The sequence below is a fragment of the Gallinula chloropus genome, assembly GCF_964237585.1.
Source record: "Gallinula chloropus genome assembly, chromosome: Z".
Classification (NCBI taxonomy): Eukaryota; Metazoa; Chordata; class Aves; order Gruiformes; family Rallidae; genus Gallinula; species Gallinula chloropus.
In genome coordinates this window covers 86,686,156-86,708,105 of record NC_140089.1, presented here as the reverse complement: position 1 = coordinate 86,708,105, position 21,950 = coordinate 86,686,156, and the positions used below count along the sequence as shown (strand labels likewise).

Genomic DNA, 21,950 nt, shown 5'->3' with positions numbered 1-21,950 from the left:
TTATTATGGAAGGTGTTTGCAAAAAAAAAAAAAAAAACCAAACCCAAGGAAGTTGAAATGGGGAAAGACAAGTTGAGGTTTCAGATCTGGGACCCATTACTGTATAAATTGTGTATAAATACATAGATCTGCGTGACAAAACCGCAGGCAGGCCGTAGGGACAGGGACCTGGTTCCTGTCTCTCTTATCCTCTGTCAGGAGGTCTCCTCAAATTATTGAAAGAGGGAAAAACCTTGAATTTCTATAAAAATTGTTGAATGCCTTTGGGGTTTTTTTTTTACAACCCACAATATTAAGTGTATTGTTTGTTGGCTTTTTTTTCTTCTTAACGCCCCGTCTTCTGGAACCCGGTGAGACTCTTGCCTTCTATTTAAAACAAATCAAGGATTAGAACTCTCCTAGCCTGCATGCTTGTAGAATAAAGCTGTGAAGTACATCCCAGAACCTGATGGGAAGGTTCAGACTGAAAGCAAACTGATATTGCTGTCTCTCTAAAACTTTTTTCATGTTTTTAAGTTGGTGGCAGTTTTTTAACATTCAGTTTGAGATCCTGAGACTATTTTCTTCTCTATCCGTTAGTATACTTTGGTGTGATGTTTTTAAATTGGATGTTCACATTTTAAACTTAAGATGGGGGCTAGAAATGAGGCTTTGTGTGTGTAAAAAGAAAGCAAACCAAACCTATTTTGTTTTAAAATTAAAACCACTTTCAGGAAAAATTAACATTTTGAGACTCCAGATTTTTCTAAAACACATCTATCAGCCTCAGCACAAATAAGCACTTTAGAGATGCTGATTAAATTTCCTGAATAAAATTATTCCTGAATTTCTCAGTCCTGATTATCTTATTGATTATTTCCCCCAAAAAGCAGCATGAGTACGCATGATGCAGGAATATTTTCAGTAAGGGTGGGGTTTCTTCAGGATGTGCACAAGAACTCTGGGTCTTTTAAAGCAAGTAATTAATTGCAAATACAGATGGAGTCTTTGGAGCTCTGAAAGTCTGATGGTTCACATCTGCCTGTAGTTTTTAAATGGAGAGATATATATATATATATTTACACTCAGAAGATAGCGACATCTCCACTGCAGCGGTCTGTGTGTCTGCACACAATGTTCTCTCTAGCTAAACCCACTGGTGGGTGTTTTAAGTTATGGTAGATCTTTGATGCTGTGGGCTTCACAACGGTAGAGCTCACCTGGAAGGAGCGAGATGCAGGAATCGTATTCTCTGTGATGTTTCAGTACCACCCAGGAGTAACAGGGACGATGCTGAGAAGGCGGCGGGGGTGATAATTGGGTCGATGTGGTCTGGCACTGCAGGTGTAGCTGAGAATTGTGGAAGGTATGAGCTGTGGTCGGGGCACTGGGTGCATCAGTTGCCCGTCGATGTAGCTGAATTGTTTGGGCCAGTGTGGGAGTTGTTAGCCTCTGTTAGAAGAACAGTTTGAGGAAGGACTGTGGGAGATTGCTCTAGGTGGGAGGGCATGAAGAGGTGACCGGGCTTATGTCTGGTTTGCATTTGCAGGACAAGGGCCACGTGTGTTTATTTCAAGGAGGATAAATTTAGGAATGTTTCTGGTTTTATCTTCCATTAACAATTCAAACCTTACGCATTCCAGTGGGTGTAGAGCTAATGGAGTCATGGCGTCACAAGAGCTGAGGTTATGTCAAAGGCACAAACCAATCAGGACCTCTCCTTCTCAGAGTACTGATGAAGTAATTCAAGGTGTGGCTACCTACAGACATCGTTCCTCCTTTCCTCTGTGGGTGGATGTTCATGTTGCAGGATAAGAAAGCCATTTGTGTATCCCAGAGGTACAACCCATGTACCTTCATGCCAGGATAGGTCTGTGCACCTCAACACACTGGGAAGAACAGAGCTGCCAAAAGCTTTAGTGAAAACCAGCTACAAATACTTCATCCCCTTTTCCCCAAGACAGCAGGCAGTTGAAATAAGTTGTTGGGTTTTTTTTTTCACCTCAAATAAACTAAAACAGGCTTCTTTTAAGACCTAGGTGTCTGTACCAAGGGGCTGCAGAGCTCTCAATGCTGCTGTTCTAAATGCTGCTACAAGTTTGTGTGTAGACAAGGCCCAAGAGAGTTATGGTGGAGCTATTAGAAGGGGAAGTGATTTTTTTTTTTTCCTTTCTTTCTTTCCTTAGACTGATTAAAATTCTTTGGGCTTTCTGTTTGTTTGTTTTTAAACACCTATTTAGCTTTTAATTAACATTTAAGAGAAAGGAAGCTGGTTAAATATTCAATACCTCCTCCCTTTCAATTAAGGTAGAACAGTACACAACACATGATGAGGCCTCTGGGAAGTATGGAAAAACAGAGAAGAGCAGGCTCCTGATTATCATTTTCAGGGGGACTGGAAAGGTGAAACCCATCTGATTATTATTATTATTATTATTATTACTATTATTGTTGTTAACAAGAATAATGTTAAGGCTTTTTATTTGAGAGTCAGGAAGCAGTTTAAAACTGCAGTTATTTAAAACTGCTTGCGCTGGGTTTTGCCTTTAAATCCCTTCACTTTGCCCATCCTGTTCTGTACGAATTTAGGGACGAAGATGGGGACTTCTCTGAGCCTTTTTGGCAGCTTAGTAGGGAGGCTGCAGAGGCTGAAGAAGTTACCCTGCGTTTCTTTCGGTCCCAGTGAGTCGTCAGCCCCGAACCAAACAGCCCTGAAAGCTCAAGCAAGTAGGGAAGAGCAACGTTGCCGCCACGCTCTGTGCTAGGATCTAGTCCCTTACCCTTTTTCTTCACCCTGACAGCCTTGAAAAACAGTTACCTTCTGTCTCCCAGCCTGTTATCCCCCAAAACTGCACATAAAACATTCAGAAAAGAACGACCCAATGAAATAAATCTATCAGAAAAATACACTAGTATTTATAATTCAGTAAATTATTCCAAAACTTAAATTCCTTTATCCTAATTTATCTGACAGAATGCTTCTTTCGCTAACAATCCTGTTTAAAACATAATTATGCTTTGGGGAAAAAAAGGGACCATTGTAAATTATTCCTAAATTTAAATTCCTTTATCCTGATTTATCTAACAAAATGCTTCTTTTGCTAACAATCCTGTTGAAAACATAATTATGCTTAGGGGGAAAAAAGGGACCGTTTTACATGATGGAAACACCTCAAACCTCTGCCAAAAACGTGATGGGTTTTTCTTTTTTGCTTTAAGCTTGCTATTTCTTTCAGCTGACCTGAAGAAACCGTTTTGTTTATATCAAATATAATGCAAAAATGATGTTTTTATCATCACTGTGTTACGTAAACAGGTATTTTCGAGTGGGATTGCTGGCACCAGGTATTAGTTGTGTAAATGTGCATGCCTGAACAAGTGGTTGCTTTTCTTTTTTCTTCTTTTTTTGTCTTCTTAAGGAATGAAGAGATAGCAGATGCTGAAATACACAGCTGTTAGATATGTTTCATATACTGCGACTCCAGGGTTTGCTGGATATAAGAATGCATTGATATTAAAAAAAAAAATATATCTTTTGAAAAAAAAAAAAAAGATTCCTGACTGCATAGAAAATAAGACTTTCAAATTCAACTTTAAAATAAGCTTATTGTGATGACCTGCTAATGAACTGCACGGTGACAACGCAAGGTTTTTGAGTAGCTCTTAGCCTGTTACGTGGTGAGCTGTTCCAGTGGTACGGCTTTTTATTTAAAAGAAACCCCAACAAAACAAGATATTTCCTTCATGATTCTGTCTCCCAAATGCATAAACATATGATTAGCTTTACATGTATGTCTTTCTTCGTGATTACTCATCAGCAGAGTTAATGGTGTGTATTTAGTGTCTGGACTAAGACAAGATTTAGTCCAATTAGTTCAATAATTGGTTATTTACCAAATATTTCCTTAATTATTGAGATTCCATTTCTACTTCAGCTGTAAATAATAGAAAATCTCCCATTAATTTCAGCTAAAGTGGTATTTTTTTTTCCTGTGGAAAACATTTTTTTTCGTAGCTTTTTTGTTTCGGAACCGTGTCCGTAGAAATCAGAGCTCCAGAGGATAATTAAAATAACACCTTTTGTCAGGAGGCTAATTCTTTAAAGTCAAATGGTTATCCAGATGACCTTAAAACCTTGTGAAGATTTTTTTTAGAATTTTATGTTATTTGCAAAGTGGAAAGGCTGAATGATGTATCCTGCATATACCTGGAAAAAGTAAAACTCTGTTACCTAGAAAATTCGTTACTGGGCTATGATTAAAAGTTACATGAGCAACCCAAGACAGAAGTCTCTGAATTGGTTGACCTCAGAGGTGTATCCTTGAGATGCAAATACCACTAATGTCAATTTTATCTCAGCTGGATATAAATTATGTGCAGTTACAACGAGCCCGTGCCATAGAGCTCTAGAAGATGATAAAGCGAAAGAGCTGATGAAGCAGAGAGGCTGGTGCAAGAAGGATTTTTCCTGTGGATTTGGGAACTGTCCAGCTAGATAGCATGGACTTCCCATTGTGAAGAGCGGAGAAGAGACTCGAGAGAAGGCTCTTTCCCTTTCTCAGTTTGTTCCTAGTTGTTCTCTGATGAGAGCATCTTCAAGAGGGGTTAGAGTGAAAGCAGGGATTGCTTGGGCAGAGGGCGAGTGAGAGGTATTGAGGAGATGTCAGGTCTTGTCTGCAGGATGCCACAGTGTAGGTAGATGCTTTACTAAAGCAGAAGCAAGTACAAGTCCTGCAAACATTTGTGCTACGGATGCAGCAGATAAACCTCAATCTTACTCTTTCTGTAATTTTTTTTCCCTTTTTTACTCCAGATTCTCTGAAGCAGTTGCACAGTAAAGACAGTACTGATGAAAAGCAATATTGGTAAATCAATAACTTTTTTTCTTTCTTTCTTCTTTTTTTTTAAGGTGAACACACACAAGAAACCAATTCACCTCATTCGTTGAAGAAGGACGTAGAAAACATGGGGAAAGGTAAAATGAATAAGGGCCTCTTACGTTCTAAAACTGCTCTTTGTTTTAATAGAATATGAGGATAATAGGGGGCACTTTTGTTCTGCACCATATTTTAAGCTTGTCAAGTAACATATGAATAATATATGGACCTTTGGGTGGATATAATTGAGATTAATGCATATATATCAATCAATACATGACACTGTAATATAATACTTTAAAATAATATATTACATTGATTTATATTCATGGCTTTCTGCACAAAATCTATTGTACGTCAGTGCAACACTTCTCTCTCTTTTTTTCCTTATAACTGCTTAAATATTTTGTCTTACAGTAATGAATTGCTTTGCAAATGTTCTCTCAAGAATTATTTATACAGATTAGCAAAACCACTTTTCGCTTCTCTCTTGTTAGAGGAACTCCAGAAGGTTTTGTTTGAACAGATTGACTTGCGGAGGAGACTGGAGCAGGAATTCCAGGTGTTGAAAGGAAACGCGTCTTTCCCAGTCTTCAGTAAGACACATGTCTGTGGTTTTGGTGGTGTTTGTGGGTGGGTGTTCTGTTGTCAGATTGTTAAACTGGGAGAGGTGTGTTCTCTTCTTGTGTTGCCAGAATCTTTGGCTGAGGTTGATGGCACTTCTGTGGCTTTTCAGGCTGCCCAAGCAGGTCTGTTGTAGGGAAAGTAGGAAGCTGCATGTCTGGTTTGGTGTGTATTTTACTGGGTTTGGTGGCACTGAGTACAGGGAGTAGAAACATGTTTGCAGCTTCTTGAGGTAGAGTGATGTCAGTGGTTTTAACCAGTTTCTTGGAGCCTTTTGAAAACAGGTACTTCACAGACATCTTTAGGTGGTTCTGGTGGATGCTGAAGAATTGATTTGGCGTGAATTGAGGGAGTAGAAAGTCCTGTTTAGATTTTTCCTCTTGAGATGGGGCTGTTTGAGGTGTCCCTTGTACCATGGCTGATGAGCAGAGTGCTACCCAGGGGTGATGGAATGTGCTGGGCACGTGTTAGATAAAAGGAAATGAAACAGACGATTAGTAGGGTTTTAATGAAGCTGCCAAAGAGTTGAACTGCATGCACATGGATATGGGAAAAAAGCCCTATTGATTGACACCCTTTGAATTACGCTGGCAACAAATGGCAGGCGTCCAGGGTAAATCCTACACACATCATGGCAAGCTAGAGGGGCACAGTGAGGGTTGTTTGACATGCAGGGATAGTAGTGCTGCAGAACAAGAGTGATCTTGATCTGGGCATCTCCATTGCTCCATGCACCACAAAGACCAGTGCTGTCATGCAAGCTTCCCCCTGCCTGGCTGCCGTGGCTCCACAGCTGCCTGCCCAGACAGTCCAACTGTTTCAGTATGAAATGCAACCTAAAGCACCTCTGACCCAACCTTTTGCATCTTCCTAATGTCCAACGGAGGTCTGACAGCATCTCCATTCGATATTTTCCTCATGTTGACCACTTGAGGGGGTTTTTTCTACACTCTGCTCTTTGAAACTCATAGTTTTTGTCGTTGTCATGGATGAGCACAGACTTGACTCTCAGTAAGCCCAGGTAGTTAGGTTAAAACCTTCCCAGCCTGTCAGGCTCAGCTGCCATTCCCTAACTTTCTTTATTCCCGCATGACTGAAATGTTTGACCACCACTCTGTGCAAAATACCCCTGTGCTGGTTAATTACAATTTCTTGAGGAGTTCCAAAACCCTCTCTTACTCCGCCAAGTTCCTTCATAAATACAAAACCCAGTATTGCCAGTACCCCAGAGGTCACTTAGTCAACCAAAACCCACTGCTGCAAGCTGATGAATGTTACACCCCTCTGAATCACAGGAAAAGGTGGGAACACAGACAACATTTTCCTGCTTATTTAAAGAAAAGTGTGTTTGCCCCCTTTCTGTAACATCAGTCTGGATAAGTTCAGGGAAGCAAGGAAGTGTGAGGGCTCTGGGAATGACTCCATCTTTAGCCCAAGTATCGAAAGATGTAGACAGCTTCATAAATAAAAGGAGAAGAGCTGCCTGAGGTGATACAGATATTAATGAAAGGAGGATAACCTCATCCTTCAGTATAAATTCAGTCATTACTTAGGTTTGGGGGTGAGGTAATTTTCAAATAATTTGTGTAGATCAGAAGGCTGATGTGTGGTATTGGCAAAATGGCATCTTGGAGTTTTGCCATTCAGGTCACTCATTTATCCTTTTGTTCTCCTGCAGTAAAATTAATGCTCTGTCATTGCCATGTAAATAAAGGCTGCAATTAAACCACATGAAATACAATTCAAATAAAAGAAAAGAACACGTAGGGCCGACCAAGGAAGTGGGGACTGTTGTATGCTGGCTTGAAAAATAATGTGGTTTCAGTGTACCACAAAGTAGTGGTCAATTTTCTTCAGGATTAAAATAGAAAACAGATAATGTGCTATAAACAATATATGCAAGTGACCGTAAAGCCTATTTACAGATTTAGATTTACCAAAAAAACACCCCTCCTCCTCATGTAATAAACTCAAGAAAAAAGAGTCTTTGTAAAGCAAATATGTGTAAAATACAAGAGGAGTGTGGTTTGCTCTCTAAAGCAGAACGTGTCCCAGCAGAAGGCTTGGGGTCTGTTACAAGCTCTGGCTGCTGTGGTGGGACTGCTGCTTTAGGTCAGGTATTAGAAACTGTTTTGCCATGTTTCACAAGTTAATGCTGCCTGTGGTGGTATTGGATAGGGAGGAATCCAGCTGCAGAAAAGTGGAGGTTAAATTAAAGTGGTATTGATGGATTTATCATGGCCTGGAGACACCTGAGGGAGCGAAGAGCAGGCAGGTAACAGGCTTTACATCTCACTATCTCACTGTGGCATCAGGCTGAGTGGCCATGGGGACTGGATCTCTGCCCCATCCCTAAATCTGCTGAGGCATGGACGCGGTGCCGGGTTAATTCTCACTCCCACGGGTAGGGGTAGCTCTCCCTCTGCTTTGCACTGTGTGTGTGGATAAGTAAGAAGCCTTTGGCTTTCGAGTGATCTCAACCAAAAGTCGTCCCTGTTGCAGCAGGGAGCCAGCGTGTGAGATGTGGAAGATAATGTGTCTCTCTTGAAGAGGCTCCTGTTGTGTTACCTGGAGTTAACTTCACAGCCATCATGTCTTGCATGTGGAACTGAGCACATTTGGGGTTTTATACTTTAATAGCATCAAACCACCACCCATCACAGTGCTAGACAGCCTTGTGTGTGAGAGGTGCTTGGTTTCCATGTTCTCCCCATGGAAGTCACTGGTAAATAAGAATCAGTCTTATTCACAGGCTCATATAGCAGTGCTGTGCTGCTTGCTTCTCTGGGCAAGACCTGCTTGAAATGTGTCCTGTGGTAATGCATAAAGCAGCAGACCTTGTCCTTATGCTGTTTTCACCTTTATTTTTTATATTGCTGTTGTACTTGAAAGCTGCAGAAGAGGTTTTCCTTCATTTATAGGGTCTCTCAAGGCAGAGATCACTTGAAGAAAATAACAAAAGATCAGGCAGCTCTAAGAAATTCAAAGAATTTGCTGTCCTGATAAAAATAGGAGCACCTGTGCATGGTGACAGCGTGTTCTCCTGGAACCCTCTGCTGGTTTGTGCTTTTGGTGTCGGGCTGGCATGCATTTTGTCCAGCTGCATTTAACAACAGGGTAATAAAATGGCTGAGGCATAGTCTGCATAGTTAAAGTATTTAATTTTGTGTTAAGAAAACTATTTAAATATTCATATCTTTTCTCATGGGTATTGCTTATGGCTTTGTCTTTGAGCATGCAGCCTCAGATAAATGCTGCTGGGGGAAAAAAAAAAGTGCTACCCTTACCATTAACACCCCATTTCCACTTGGACATTTGCAGTGCAGGACTGAGCAAGGTTTCTGATCTGTTTTTTCTGCGAGGTGATGAGCCTGTGAAGAGGCAGTCGGGAGGAAAACACTGAGGAGAGAAGGAAAATTTCTCCGTGTAGCTTACTCAGAGTCAGAGAGGGGGATCTCAGTAGTAGCTAGCAAAGATCTATCAGCCTGTAGTGACCAGGGCAGGACTGCATGGGGTTTTTTTAAGTTCAGGAAGAGAGGAAATGCAAATTGGCTGTAGTTCAGTTGGCCGCTTTTTCTGGTTGAGTTGGGAGTAGCAGAAATAGGCTGGAAAATTTTGTGGGCATTTACTGAAAATCTGAAGAAATTTATTAAGATGATGTTGCCATGCCTTTTTCTAAGAGACTGTGGTAGATCCTGATGGTTTCAGCCTGCCAAGTTCTCTCACTCTGTCTCATCGCTGTTTTCTCCTTGTCCTAAAGTGCCTCATTTCCCTTTAAATAACAGCCTTAGCTCATCAGTCAGGGAGGGCAAAATTCTTGTTTGAAAGAGGAGGACAGGGATCTGCCCCTTGTCCTTTCTCCCAGCCCCTTTTTATGCCCATACTTGGTGGAGACACATTCCCTTTCCCTACGGGCGAGGTAGGTCCTTCCCCTGCGCTGTATCTCTGCCTACCTGCCCCTGCTTTTGGAGTTGAGAAGCCATGGTGGGGCTGTGCAGCTGGGTCTGGGGTGGGTGAGCACTGCGGCTGTACATGGAGTGTTAGGAGGAGATGCTCCTTGTCACCTGGGCTCAAAGTTTTCCCTTGCAGTTTAGGTGTTTCTGTGACTCACGATGTTCTGCTGTTCCGCAGTTGTTTAATCCACTGATCCTCCCAACACCCTTGGCAGATGAAGCAGTGCCATTATTTCTGGCTTTACTGATGATGAAAAGAGAGACAAGCACACAGAGTCTTGTAGAGTGGGTATCGAGCCCAAGTTTCTTGATTCATAGAATCACAAAATCATTTCAGTTGGAAAAGACCTTTCAGATCATCAGGTCCAACTGTTAACCCAGCACTGCCAAGCCCACCACTAAACCATCTCCCCAAGCACCACATCTACACAGATTTTAAATACCCCCAGGGATGGTGACCCCATCACTTCCCTGGGCAGCCTGTTCCAGTGCTTGACAACACTTTCAGTGAAGAAATTTTCCCTAATCTCCAATCTAAAAGTCCTGTCAACCAGCATGACTAACTCTTTTAATTGGTTAGTTATAAATAAATAAAGCATTTAAGTTTCCTTGGCTTTTAAAGTGCCTTTCTCCAAGCTCTGGGTGTTGAGGTGCTCCATGCTGTTTTCTCTTGGCATTTGCCTTGCTGCTCCCATGGTCCTGGGCAGGCCTCAGTCTTCCTTCCAGATCGAAACCATCTTATTTGGAATGGGCTTTCTTTCCTCTTCCATTTAATGGATCATTGTTGCACTTAGGTCTTCCTCCAAGTAATTTGCTTCTTGTCAGTAGCTTTGTTTATGTTTTTCTTCCTCCCCAACCTCCAGCACAATGTTATGGAACACGGACCAGTAATGAATCTTCTGTCAAGTGAAGCTTTGTCTTACAGGGTTACTGAGGAGGAAAGTAAGGGAAAGAGGAGCTACCAGCACACAAGGCTGGCCTCTGCTATAGCCTGGCTATCTGGGATCTGTCTGTCAAAAGACCTCTTGCCTTTCTGAGCTCCACCTCAGTGTTTATGGAGCTTTACTCTGATTTTTGTTCAAAGCCGTCAGCGCCGTGCTACAAACTACAAATCAAACCCTGCATCCTTGAACGCCTCCTGTTCTCAGGCATTGGACATCCTTATTGATGTCAACAGATTTATGCCCAGGCAAAGGAGAGCAGTTTTTGCTCTGCTCCTCAGTGTTGGTAGAAGTTTGACTAATGACTGCGGAGTCTGGCCCATTGAGAAGACAGCTGTGGGAGTGAAGGCTGGCGACAGGAACGTAGCAGCCTACATTTGCTAATTGGGGAAGAAGCTGAATCTGATGTTTTTCTTCAGTTTTTCTGCTGCCTATGGTGTCTCCTAGTAGAGGAGTTTTTGCTAGGCACGCCTTTTAACTGGGTGCAGGGCTTTGTAGTGCCTCTCAGTTCCTCAGCAGTGATACGGTTTAATTTAATTTGATTTATTTGAATTCTGCTGTGTGGTCTCTGTTTTAATTACCTAATCTTTATTTATTTCCCACCCGCCCCCGACCCCCCTTACAGATAATTTTCAAGATCAGATGAAGAGGGAACTGGCGTACAGAGAAGAAATGGTGCAGCAATTACAAATTGTGAGTTTGATTTCTCTGCTGAAAAACGTCACAAACAGTCACTTGGTGTTTTTAACATGCACTCCTCAAACTTTCCCCTTGGTGAGCCACGGGGATGCACTATTAACAGAGCTCGTATTACCTGGTACTTAGCAAGACTTAAGCACACAGTTCTCAGCTGGTTTAGAGTCTAATTACCTGGAGATTTACTTTCATACTGTAACCAGATGGGTCTTCATGTTTCAACTAGACAAAATGTGTTGAGGCAACACCCAGAGAGGCTTCTTCAGAGAGTCAGGTGAGGACTGAAGCAGCACACCTTAAGTAGTTAAATGTTTCTACCTTGCACGATAGGAAGTCAGTGAGAGGCCAGCTTCTCACTGCCAAATAAACTTAGGGATGTGTCTTTTTAAAACTTCAGCCACCAGAAGAAGTGCTTAACTCAGCAGTAAAGGATCGTGTTGCTAAAACACAGTTCAGTGCAGGCTCACACTGCTGTTGGGTCTCTTGCTTGTTATTTTAAAATCAAGAGGGATTTTTCATGTGTGCTGGTTCAAGTCTGGATCGTTGTGTACAGCCATGCTGTTTTGAAAACTTGACATACTTCATCTGCTGCAAGCAAGAGGTGGAGTAGGTGAAGCAGTTTCTTACTCAGATACTGCTTAGTATGGTTTTAAGAACAGGGCATTGTAACAAATGGGGGGCTGTCAACTAATGCTCGTTTTGCTAGTGCTTTTTGTGTGATCAGTCTGACATTATTCAGCTGGAGTTTTATTTTTTTCTTTTATTTTCTTTTTTTCCCCTTTTTTTTCTTTTTGAGGCATGTTTGCCAAATATCTCCACTTACCAGAATCAGCCCTGTGCTTGAGCATCTTAAATTTTCCTTGTGCTTGTCACAGACCCTGGTGCAGAGAAGACACTGTCCAGCCTTCTGGTACTGTCATTTCCTAATTGATGGGTTAGGACATAAAAAATAAAGCTGAAGGCCAGGATTGTCAAACCTGTGCACCTATGGTTAGAGGCATTCAGGAGTGGCCTTATTTTTAGAGCTGACGAACATGCCTGCTCCCTGTTCCTGCTGACTTCAGAGATTTCAATGAGAGATGGAGGGTGCTTGAAGGAGGTTGTTTATGGAGGAATTTCCCAGACCTGAACATCTTTAAGATTTTTTTCTTCCTTTGCTGCTGGTCTCCACTCCTTAATGTGTCCAGTAGTTCTTGTGCTCCCCTTTGTCTTTCAGCATCAGGCAGGGGGTTTGGCTCAGTCTGTGAACTAACTGCGTTGTCGTGGAAGATGGTAATTGGGATGTCACCCTGAAAAGTAACTTCCCCTGCTGCTTTGGATGTGGGGCAGGTGACCTGTCTGGTTACTGCTGTGAATCAGGTCTAAGCACAAATTTTGTGGGCCCACTTCAGCCTTTACCTCTGGTGTAAAGCTGAACTTGGGGCTCTATCTCCCTCCCAGGGAGAGAATGGATAACCTCTGCCATTGGTTCTGTGGCTGAAATGGGAAGCTGTTTTTGAAACTAGATACCCCAAACCCCCAGCAACCCAGCTGTGGTGGTTTTTCTGTTTACAAGAAGTGGAGGAATCGCAAGGTTTGGGGTTAGTGCTTTTCCTTCTGCGGGAAAAGAAACACCATCGTGTAATTCACACCCTTTTCACTTATCGATGCATGCTGCAGAAGGATTTAATCATTAAACAGAGCTGCCTGAAGGTGCTTACAGTTCCTAGTTTCAACATCCAATATACTGGACCAGTTCAGGACCTCTTTCCTCACTGCCCAAGTTTAATGATCGCTAATAGGAGAGTCCTCAGTAAGTCTTTACACTCCCATTTGGGTATCCCTCCTGGTATGGGCAAGGCAAGTTAGGTACCAGTGAGACCAATAAAAGGATGTTTGAAAACCTGAGGGGGCTGCTCCAAGTGATGAGTGTGTTTGCTCAGGCTGGGTGCAGAAGTCTTCAGTGATTGTTTTGGGTTGATAGCTGAAGTGGAGTCAGCGCTCTTTCGATGTGATAATCCCTGCAGTGACTTCAGTTCTTTCATGTGAACACAGCTTCCCGTGGCTGTATCTAAAATTAAGATTAATGAGCTGAACGTGCTAACGATAGAACATCTTTGATGTTTGATCCTGGGTTATGGCGTGGATCAGTTAAAGCTTTTGGTGCAGAATACACAAAAATTACGGTTACTAATTACTCTAGTTTGTTTTGTATCTGTGTGTACCTGGGATGCTCTGCCATCACTTAAACAGAGCTGCCCACACCTAGTTTTCTTGGCAGCATAAAAGTGCAAAGAGAGAAAAGCAGAAGTGCTTAGTGCATACTTAAATGTTAATTGTTACTTCCAGCTTCGTAGCTGCATGCAGTATTTTTGAGTTTAATATGTAGTATTGCAAAATTTACTGGTATAACCAGTAACAGAACTTGGCTTAATTGCTTTTTTTTTTTGGTTTACAAACCATAAACACACAGAGTTCAGTTTCCTTGGGCTGTCCTCCCCACTGAAGGGTTTTACAGCTTAAATTAGTGCTTTCTGGAGACTCATGTGTGGTAATGAAGGCACCTCTTGTGGCAGAGTGGGAGGCAGGTTTTGCTCACCCTCATCTGAAACGCTTCGAGCTGTATAACCGGGTATCCAGACTTCACCCTGTCAGAGATGCCCGGAACTCCAGCGGAAGCTGAGCACGGAATAATTACCCAGATTTAATTGGGTTTGAGGACTTCACAGTGTGGATGTTCGCTGCTGCTTGGAGGCAGCGCTTCGTGCCCGGCTGGCGCCGAGCATCCCACGAAACGCTTTCTTCCCCCCGGTTTGCGGGGTGATGCTGTGAAGCTGCCGTGATAGCGGGGAGCCGCGCCGGGGGGTGGTGGCGTTGGGGGGGCAGCTGCGGGGGTGCTGGCGTGGGCTCCGGGTGCCCTCTGCCGCTCGCGGCCGGGACTGACACGGGTTTAACGCTCTTCATTAACTCCTCACTTCCAGCAGTCATTAATCAGTGTGTAGGGGGGGTATTTTAATGCTCTGTACGCTCCGGATATATATATATATTTTAAAGATATTACCTAGCTTCCTGAAAGTTGTGAGCTGAGCGCATTGGGGAAGGGGAGAAGGGGAGGGTGGCTCCTGTTCTGTTCCATCCTCTGTGATGGATGCTGGCTTCTTTGGACGTAACCTTGGTAGGTAGCTGGAGCTGTGAGGCCATCAGCAGTTTCTGTGGAGAAGGGGGTCTGTCAGAGTGCCTGGAGCAGCTGCCAGGAAGGATTGTACCCTGCCTGTGCCAAGCTCTCAGCCACGTGCCAGGATGCAACCTATTGCCATGTGTAAGGAGAAAGTGGGTCTTAAATCACTGCATGCATTTTTATCCTCTTCCTCTTTCAAAGTGCTCTCTCACAAATTGGCCAAGTGCAGTTCTTGTACTTGGAGGTGATATGTAAAATATGGATTCTACACTTTTTAATATTTGGGTTTTTTTCCTCATTAACTACTATGGTGTTTTAGGAGTCTGCCTGATACTGCAGGGTCTGTTTCTACATGCTTTGTTATCTCCATTGGACTTTTAGTGGAGTTCCTCTCCATGTTTAGTGATAAAATTGAGACTATGCCCTTTTGTAAATCCATATGTAAAATGGATTTTACATATAGATTCAGACATGGATCATCTGGCTTCTGTTAACGAGCTGTGCAGAAAGGACCACTGAGAAGTCATTGCTGCCCAGCAGTTTGGGGTAAATTCTAACATGGCACACGTGGTACAACCTTAGAAGAGCTCACTTGGCTGTAGAGTTGTAATTTTCTGTCTAGTTTGACCAAAATTCATCTGTCAGGACAGCCCAGACAGCCCAACAAAGTACTGAGCCAGCTCCTCCTTGAGACTCTCTGTCTGTCTGATACAGCCTCCTGAGCAGCTATGTTAGTAGATCAGATTTTAAAAGCAGGAACTTGCTTCCTAGGTGCCTGGTGGGGGAAAAAGATCTGAAGCAGCATTCCCAGCATGTCAATTTTTATCCTTTTAGGGTTTTGTGGACCCCTCTGAAACATTGCCACAGGGAGTCAGAGCACCAAGCAGCGACTTCAAGCTTCCTGCAAACAGGCTGGCTTTTCTTGAGATTTCCTTTCAGGGGTTCCTTAGGGGCAGTTTGCAGGTCCCCAGGAAGCACTGACCACAGTTGTAACCTGTCTGTCAGGAAAAGCTGGTATTTTTCACCCAGCTGTTGTGGTTTAGATAACTAATAGTGATTAGTCCCACTAATTTTACACAGGTGTAAAGGGCAGTGAGTCTTTGAGACCTGTTGGAAATGTGAATTACTCAAGTGCTCCCATCTATTTCCATCTCAAATGGAAAATGTTTGGTTTTGTTTGTGATTTTTTTTAAAACTTACTTATACTTCTGTGCACTGATTTCTCCCTCACCAGCCTAACTCTGGTCTGACAAAAGTTGGGAGTTCAGAACTGGATCCAGCTGGAACTCCTTGGATGATTGATGGCCTCTTACTCTCAGTGCTTGTTGGAATCAGCTCTGTTCTTCAGAGGCAGGCAGACAGTAAGATGAATCAGGAACTATGTACCTACAGAATTGATTTCTATCTCTGCAGCGTCTTTCATCCTGATCTTTAAAGATGGAGTGTTTAAAAGATGAAAAAAATGATGCATGTGGTAATATTGGTAGATCTTCAGAGGGATGAGATCATGTTCCTCTGGGTCCTGCTGTAATTAAGAAAAGCACCAGTAGCTTTAATTCCTCTTTTAGGTGCTATGTGGAAAGTGGGTGCTTTGTACAACTGATGTTTTCATTACACAGACAGGGAATATCCACGTTTCTGTGTGCAGAGACCTGGGTCACTACATCCCTGCCACTCCATATTGGAAAAGCAGGGATAGGAAATAGCAGTGCTTTACTGGGGTCTCTGTTTTTGTCCTCTGCCTGAAGTGGTCCAGCTAGATTGATTGACCTGGACAGGAGAATGTTAGAGGCAGAGAGGGGTTCAGCACGATGGCTCTTTGATTTCTTGGGCTGCATCTTGTGCTGAAATGCCTGTCCACCGACACCCAGGTAATAACAGGTAAAAGAGCATTTCTGGAACTGTGTGTGCTGTGTCTTGCAGGCTCTGAGGCAGATTCATTGCCTTGATCCTCCCAAAAATCAGGGATGTTTATATTTTTTCTCTTAACAGTCTGTGTGATACTGCAGGGTCTGTTTCAGTATGCTCTCTTTCCTCCATCAGACTTTTAGTGGAGTTCCTCTCCAGGTTTAGTGGTAAAATTTGGGATGATGTCCTTCTCATGTTGAAGGCAGCAGACACATCCCTGACTCTGTGCAGGGGAGTGAGCTGACAAGTTCTTTTTTCAGCAGAATTCTGTTTGCTGAAAACAAACCCTGTCTGCTGTTTCTCAGACAGGTGAGCAAAACTTTTTATTTTGACAGGGCATCAGGGGATGCTCTGGGTTAATAGGATGGTGCTGTGCTGCTTTCTCCAGTTAATTCAGACGTCAGGGAATGCCTTGTAGGATTGATGATGGTTATTAAGAACAGAAGTAAAACTTTCCTTTCCTTTAGAATCTGCAGAAGTTCTCACCAAAAATGGATGCACGTGTACCAGAGAGCTACAAGCCAGCTTCTGCTATTGCCTGTCTGCAAAACCCTTCTTTACTATTGCACCAGTGTGATCCAGTGCTTAAAACATGCACAGGGGGAGAGGCTGCACCCTCCAACCATGACTCTGTTGCCTTGCATCCTGTGCAGACCAGCACACACCACTGCCCACCCAGCAGGGAAGGGCCTCTGAGCTCAGCCTACACAGCTATAAGTACTTTCACAGGGCAATAGCAGAGGCTTATGCCCTTGGCACTTAGATGCCTCCCCCAGCTGTCAAGGGCTCAGTGCATGCTTCTCCTTGTGCTTAGTGTCCTTATCTATCCACGTGGGCAGAGGCTGGAGGTTGCCAGTTCTGCTGTGCATCTGTCTCCTTTCCTCTGTAAATAGGCTTTGCATTTGGAAGGGCTGGCTTGGCTGGACAGTGCTCTAAGGTATTGAGGGCACTCCCTGGAAATGAGAATTGTTTGACTAAATATCTGTAGGTAGTAGAGCTTTAGGGTAGTGAAGGTTTCCCTCTTCGAGCAGCAGAAGTCAGGGTGATGTCTTGCTGTGTAGCAGCAAAAGGGGTGCAAAAGTGAAGTCTCTAAAAGGGGGTGCTGTACAGAAGCTTCTTTGATGGCTCCGTGTTGCAGGCACCAGGCACAGGTTTCAGAGATGAATCACAAACCCTGCCCATTTACCTGTGCTTTGGTTCGTGCTGTGGAGCAGACCCAGAGCTTGCAAACTGGATTCCTACCAGATGAAGCAAATGAGGATGTGTTCCAGGAAGGAGTGTGCTCTAGCTCTGGATGAGTGATGAGAAGCCAGGACCAGCCTAGGTCTAGTCTGAACTGCAAACCCCAGGAAAAATGCAGTATGGACGCTGTGTCTTTTTCCTGCATCCTACGGGTCTGCTCCCACTGTGATGGATTTCTTTAGTCATAAGAAACAGATTATTTGCTACTCAAAACCAAACTTATCTGCACTTCTGGTGTTGCTGGCAGGGGCACACACCCTTTGATAAGGGCCACGCGTTGGGTCTCCATGCCCATTTCTGTGTCTATCCCGTCTTCATTGCAGCAGTCACCATGGATGCACAGAAGGGGACTGTGCTGCCATGAAGGGCTCAAAATACTATCCCACTGCAGCACAGGAGTTCTCAAATGCTCTTCCAATGATAAAAGCAGAAGCTAACTCTGTAGCTGATTTAACTCTTGAAGGAAGTAGTCGTTTTCGATACTGGACACCCACCTCTCCCAGTTCCTTTCATTAACAGTGGAGGGGGCAAGCCGACACACGCTGAAAAGTCACTGGTGCACCAAATCTAGCAGGGAAGTGGGTTAAGAACAGTTAATTTCTGGCAGAGTGAACCCCGTTGTGTTATCTAGGTCAGCACAGCTTGGGAGGTGTCCTATATAACTGGCGGCCACGCACAGTGGTGTTGCCTGTTGGCCACTGCGAGCGTGTGAGCGGGAGAGGGGAAGACAGCAGTGGTGCCACACCGCAGGTCTCTGCCAAAACCTGCTGCCTGAGGTAGTTTGTGCCTCTGTTTTGAAGCTAAACCACGCAGATGGGTGATGGGGTAAGCAGTTCGTTTGCACGTTCCCCTCTGCTGCAGTTTGGAGAGGAGTTTTACAAAAGCCTTTGCAAGCGCCCTGCCCTGGAAGGCAGCACTGTTCAGGGCCTTACTGGAGAGGAGGGCTCGGGGTTTTTTTGGGAAGAGGTCTGGCAGCAAGCTTCCTCACAGCTTTCAGCTTCTGTGAAGGTCAGGGCTTATAAGAGCAGTCAGAAGAAACACCTGTATCTTGAGTCTTTTCGGGTCCTCTCAGCTCATGCCCTTTTTCCAGGGCTGTGCAGTGGGGGAAGCAGCATTCCCCTGCGACAGGCTTCTGCTTGCATCCAGCTAGTCTGCTCATCTTCGCAGGCACCGCTCGTTTCCTGGTGCTGCTGCTTTCAGACTGACCTCCTTTCCCCACCAACGAAAGGGTTATTTCCTGAGCAGCAGATGCCCCTCTCTTCCAACCCCCCCTGCGCCTTCCCTGCTCATTGCTTTATTAAGGAAGGCAGGGATGGAGAGATGACACTGCAGATACTGCACTTTACACCAGCCTGGAGACGTGCTGAGCGCAACTCGCACAACCATCCTCATGTACTGTGGGCACAACATAATTAAAACCAAACCAGGGATGCACCAGGATGCATGTTAGGCATCTAGTGAGTGGACATGGATGTAATTTCATGTCTGTGGTATGTTGTTATGTTGTTATGTGTGTGGGGGGGGGCAGGTCACTTGAGCTGTGTGTGCTTCCCTGTCCTTTCTGCTGTTGGTGCAAGTTAAGGCCTCGCTCGTGACTTGAGCCCAGATGAATATATTCCGGAGTGCAGGCAGCAGAAGCAGGTCACCTCAGCCTGGGAGCACCTGGGAGCTGTGGGACACACATTGCCTGATCCCAACCTGAATTCCTGATTCCCAACAGTCCTTTCCAAAAGGCAGCGTTGAAGGGTAGTGGGTTTGTAGTCACTTGGATTCCCAGCTATGGAGAAATCTCAGAGCAATTTAGTTTTGTTGCATTCTGGAGGCCCAGCACTGAAAGAGAGCAGCCCCGTACTGTATTCCCAGCAGCCAGTGAGCACATCATCCCACTTTGTTTCCAAATATAACTATGTTCCCTAATATGCCCATGTTCTCTGTTTTCCTTTAATTATTTGTTCCACTTCAGTGGCTTCCCTCAGATTGGTGCAAGTCAGAGATAACTATTATGAACTTCCTAATTATGGTGATACAAATACGTGAAGTCTCCTACTCCCACCCTGCTGCATGTCAGCTGTGCAGAGACCAGCTGGTTTTTCTCATCTCACAGGTAGCAGGATGGGCAGGGGGGCTTTAATTTTTGTCAGCACATGGTATAAACAAAACATTGGATTTTAAGACTGATTTGGGCCATTTTTATTTTATTTCTGCTTCAACGTTCTTCTGATTTTGTGAAGAGCTCAATCCTTTAATTTAAGGCACCGTTTCCTAAAGTTGTACAGGGAGACAGGCAGAACCTTTCATTTGTAGGTGTTCCAGCCTGGATGTCTCATGTTGGAGCACAGGAAGTTCCACACTAATATGTACAAGAACTTTTTCACAGTGAGGGTGAGGGAGCCCTGGGACAGGCTGCCCAGGGGGGATGTGGAGTCTCCTTCTCTGGAGATATTCCAGATCAATCTGGACACTGACCTGTGTGACCTGTCCTAGGCACCTTGCTTTGGCAGGGGGTTGGACCAGATGAGCTCTGGAGCTCCCTTCCAACCCCTACAGGTGTGTGAATTCTGTGATTACCCAACAGTGTTTTAAAGCAGCCTCTCTGTTTCTGTGTCATTGCAGATACCCTATGCAGCAAGCTTGATCAGGAAAGAAAAGCTCGGTGCACACCTCAGCAAAAGCTAAAGGTGAGCTTGTGAAAGATCTTACCCTGCCTTGTCTGCCCATCGTGTTTTTCTTTGCAGACCTTGCAAGGATTAAGAGAATCCTTCTGTTGCATGATGTTATTGGTTCTGGTCTGAAAGCTCTGTCTGTGGAGGTGTTGTGCTGTGGTAACTGACATGTCAGGTGGATTATGAGGCTTTGCTGGGATAGGTTGTTCCACTGAGAACTGACCTTTGGGTGAATCCAGACATGATTGCCCCAGTGAGTGCTTCTGCACTCTGGCATGGCAACATAACATCAAGGTCGTGTACCTTCAGGGGAAGGAGGGAAACACCTCTATGCTCACCATGCCATAAAAGTTCACAGGTAGGTAGGAGGTTTTCTATCTGTAGCAGAGCTGCTGCAGCTCCAAGAAAGACCAGCATGTTTTGGGAGCTTTACAGAACTACAGCGACACTGTTTTCTGTAGTTCAGTCTCCTGCAGATGTTGATTACACTGTTGCCCATGTGCAGAATCTTCCTGAGCCTAAAACTGCATTCTTCAGGAGTGGGGTTTGGGGTTTTGGGGCTTTTATTTTGTATGTTTGTGGGGTTTTTTGATCCTTTTTTTAAATAAGAAAAGGTCAGTGAGGAGAGGAAACACTGTCTCTATCGTCAGTGACCTGCAAGATTCCCATCGTGTGGTGCTAAAGCCTTAACATTTAAATTACACTTTTATTTTTTTAATTTGTTTTTTTTCTTCTGGTAAAACAAGAAGTTTAAGGCTTGGAGACAGACAGGCAAAAAGCTGGTAGCCCTGCTACTGTGTTATGGCACAAAATCTGTCTCCTGGGTTCACTGAAAAAAGATCCCTGAGGTGGATTAGGAAAAAAAAAAAGAGCTAATCATACATAGAGACCTCAGTAACAGAGTAGAGGTGTTGAGGAGAAAGTCTGGCACGTCTGAGAAGGGTTTGATAGCATAGGTGGTGGAGGTTTGCCTGAACTGTGGAAGGGGCAGATACTTAAAAAGATTAGGAGTAAGTACAGAGTAACCAGACATCAAGTGTCTGTGGCCTTGAGCTCTGCCTAGGGAGATAAGGAGATTAATCTGAGCATCGAGAGGGTCTGATTTCCCTCTTGTGCACTGTCCTACCGACAGCACTTTGCAGTGGAGTCTGCCTTGATCTGAGCTCCGTTTTAAAATAAACTCGGTGATGCTAATACCCCGAGCAAAACAGAACGCCTCCCCGCAGGAGAAGCAGCAGGTCCCGCCCCGAGCCCCGCACCCGGAGCGCTGACGGAGGATAAAAGGCTGCCTGAGGATGGCAGCACCGCTTGTACCCAGCGTCGGGTTTTCCATGGGTTTGACAGTCCCTGCCAGGAAGGTGCTGGAATCGCAGCCACCGGCACCTCCTCGCTGTTCTTCCCGCCTTGCTCGCTGAGGAGCGTGCAGGGCCGAGGCATGTCTCCTGCTGCTGCTGCTGCTGCGGGGTTTCTCTAAGTAGGCCCCGGTGCTTCTCACAGATGACTCGTTGCTTAACCGCTCAGCTCAGGCAGGCAGGCAGAGAATGGCATCGCTCAGAAGACATTTCGGATTCTCGGGGTGCCGGGCAGGAACGGGGTTGCCTCAGGAACAGGCAGAAAAGGGTTGCCTCACGTGCGGGGCGAAAGGCCCCGCGCACCGCAGAGCGGCCGCTTGTTTAACGTCCTGTGCTCTCACCAGGCCTTCACTGCCCTTGCTGGGTGCCATTCCTTGGCACAGCATGCTCCATCTAGCCCTGCTTCAGTCCCTTCATCTATTTCCACCTGCAAATGCAGATACTAACCAGCCAACTCACAGAGGGTGCACCTGAAGCATGTGACTTATGTGTATCCCTCTGTCAAGGCTTGTTTGCAGTTCTGTGAGTAAAGACCTCTCCAATTTAGGCTTAGTCTTG

At 44.5% G+C, this 21,950-nt stretch overlaps 1 protein-coding gene across 1 annotated transcript in view; it reads left to right on the top strand.

The window, feature by feature from the left end:
* Nucleotides 1-20,053, top strand: part of SKOR2 (SKI family transcriptional corepressor 2) — a gene marked incomplete at both ends in the record, with an annotated part of 26,072 nt that extends 6,019 nt beyond the window's left edge. Inside the window, 4 exons of the mRNA XM_084278697.1 lie at nucleotides 4,889-4,954; nucleotides 5,354-5,452; nucleotides 11,000-11,067; nucleotides 19,991-20,053. Coding sequence (XP_084134823.1) covers nucleotides 4,889-4,954; nucleotides 5,354-5,452; nucleotides 11,000-11,067; nucleotides 19,991-20,053 — 296 coding nt within the window. The remainder of the gene's footprint in view (nucleotides 1-4,888; nucleotides 4,955-5,353; nucleotides 5,453-10,999; nucleotides 11,068-19,990) is intronic.
* Between the last annotated feature and the right edge of the window lie 1,897 nt (nucleotides 20,054-21,950).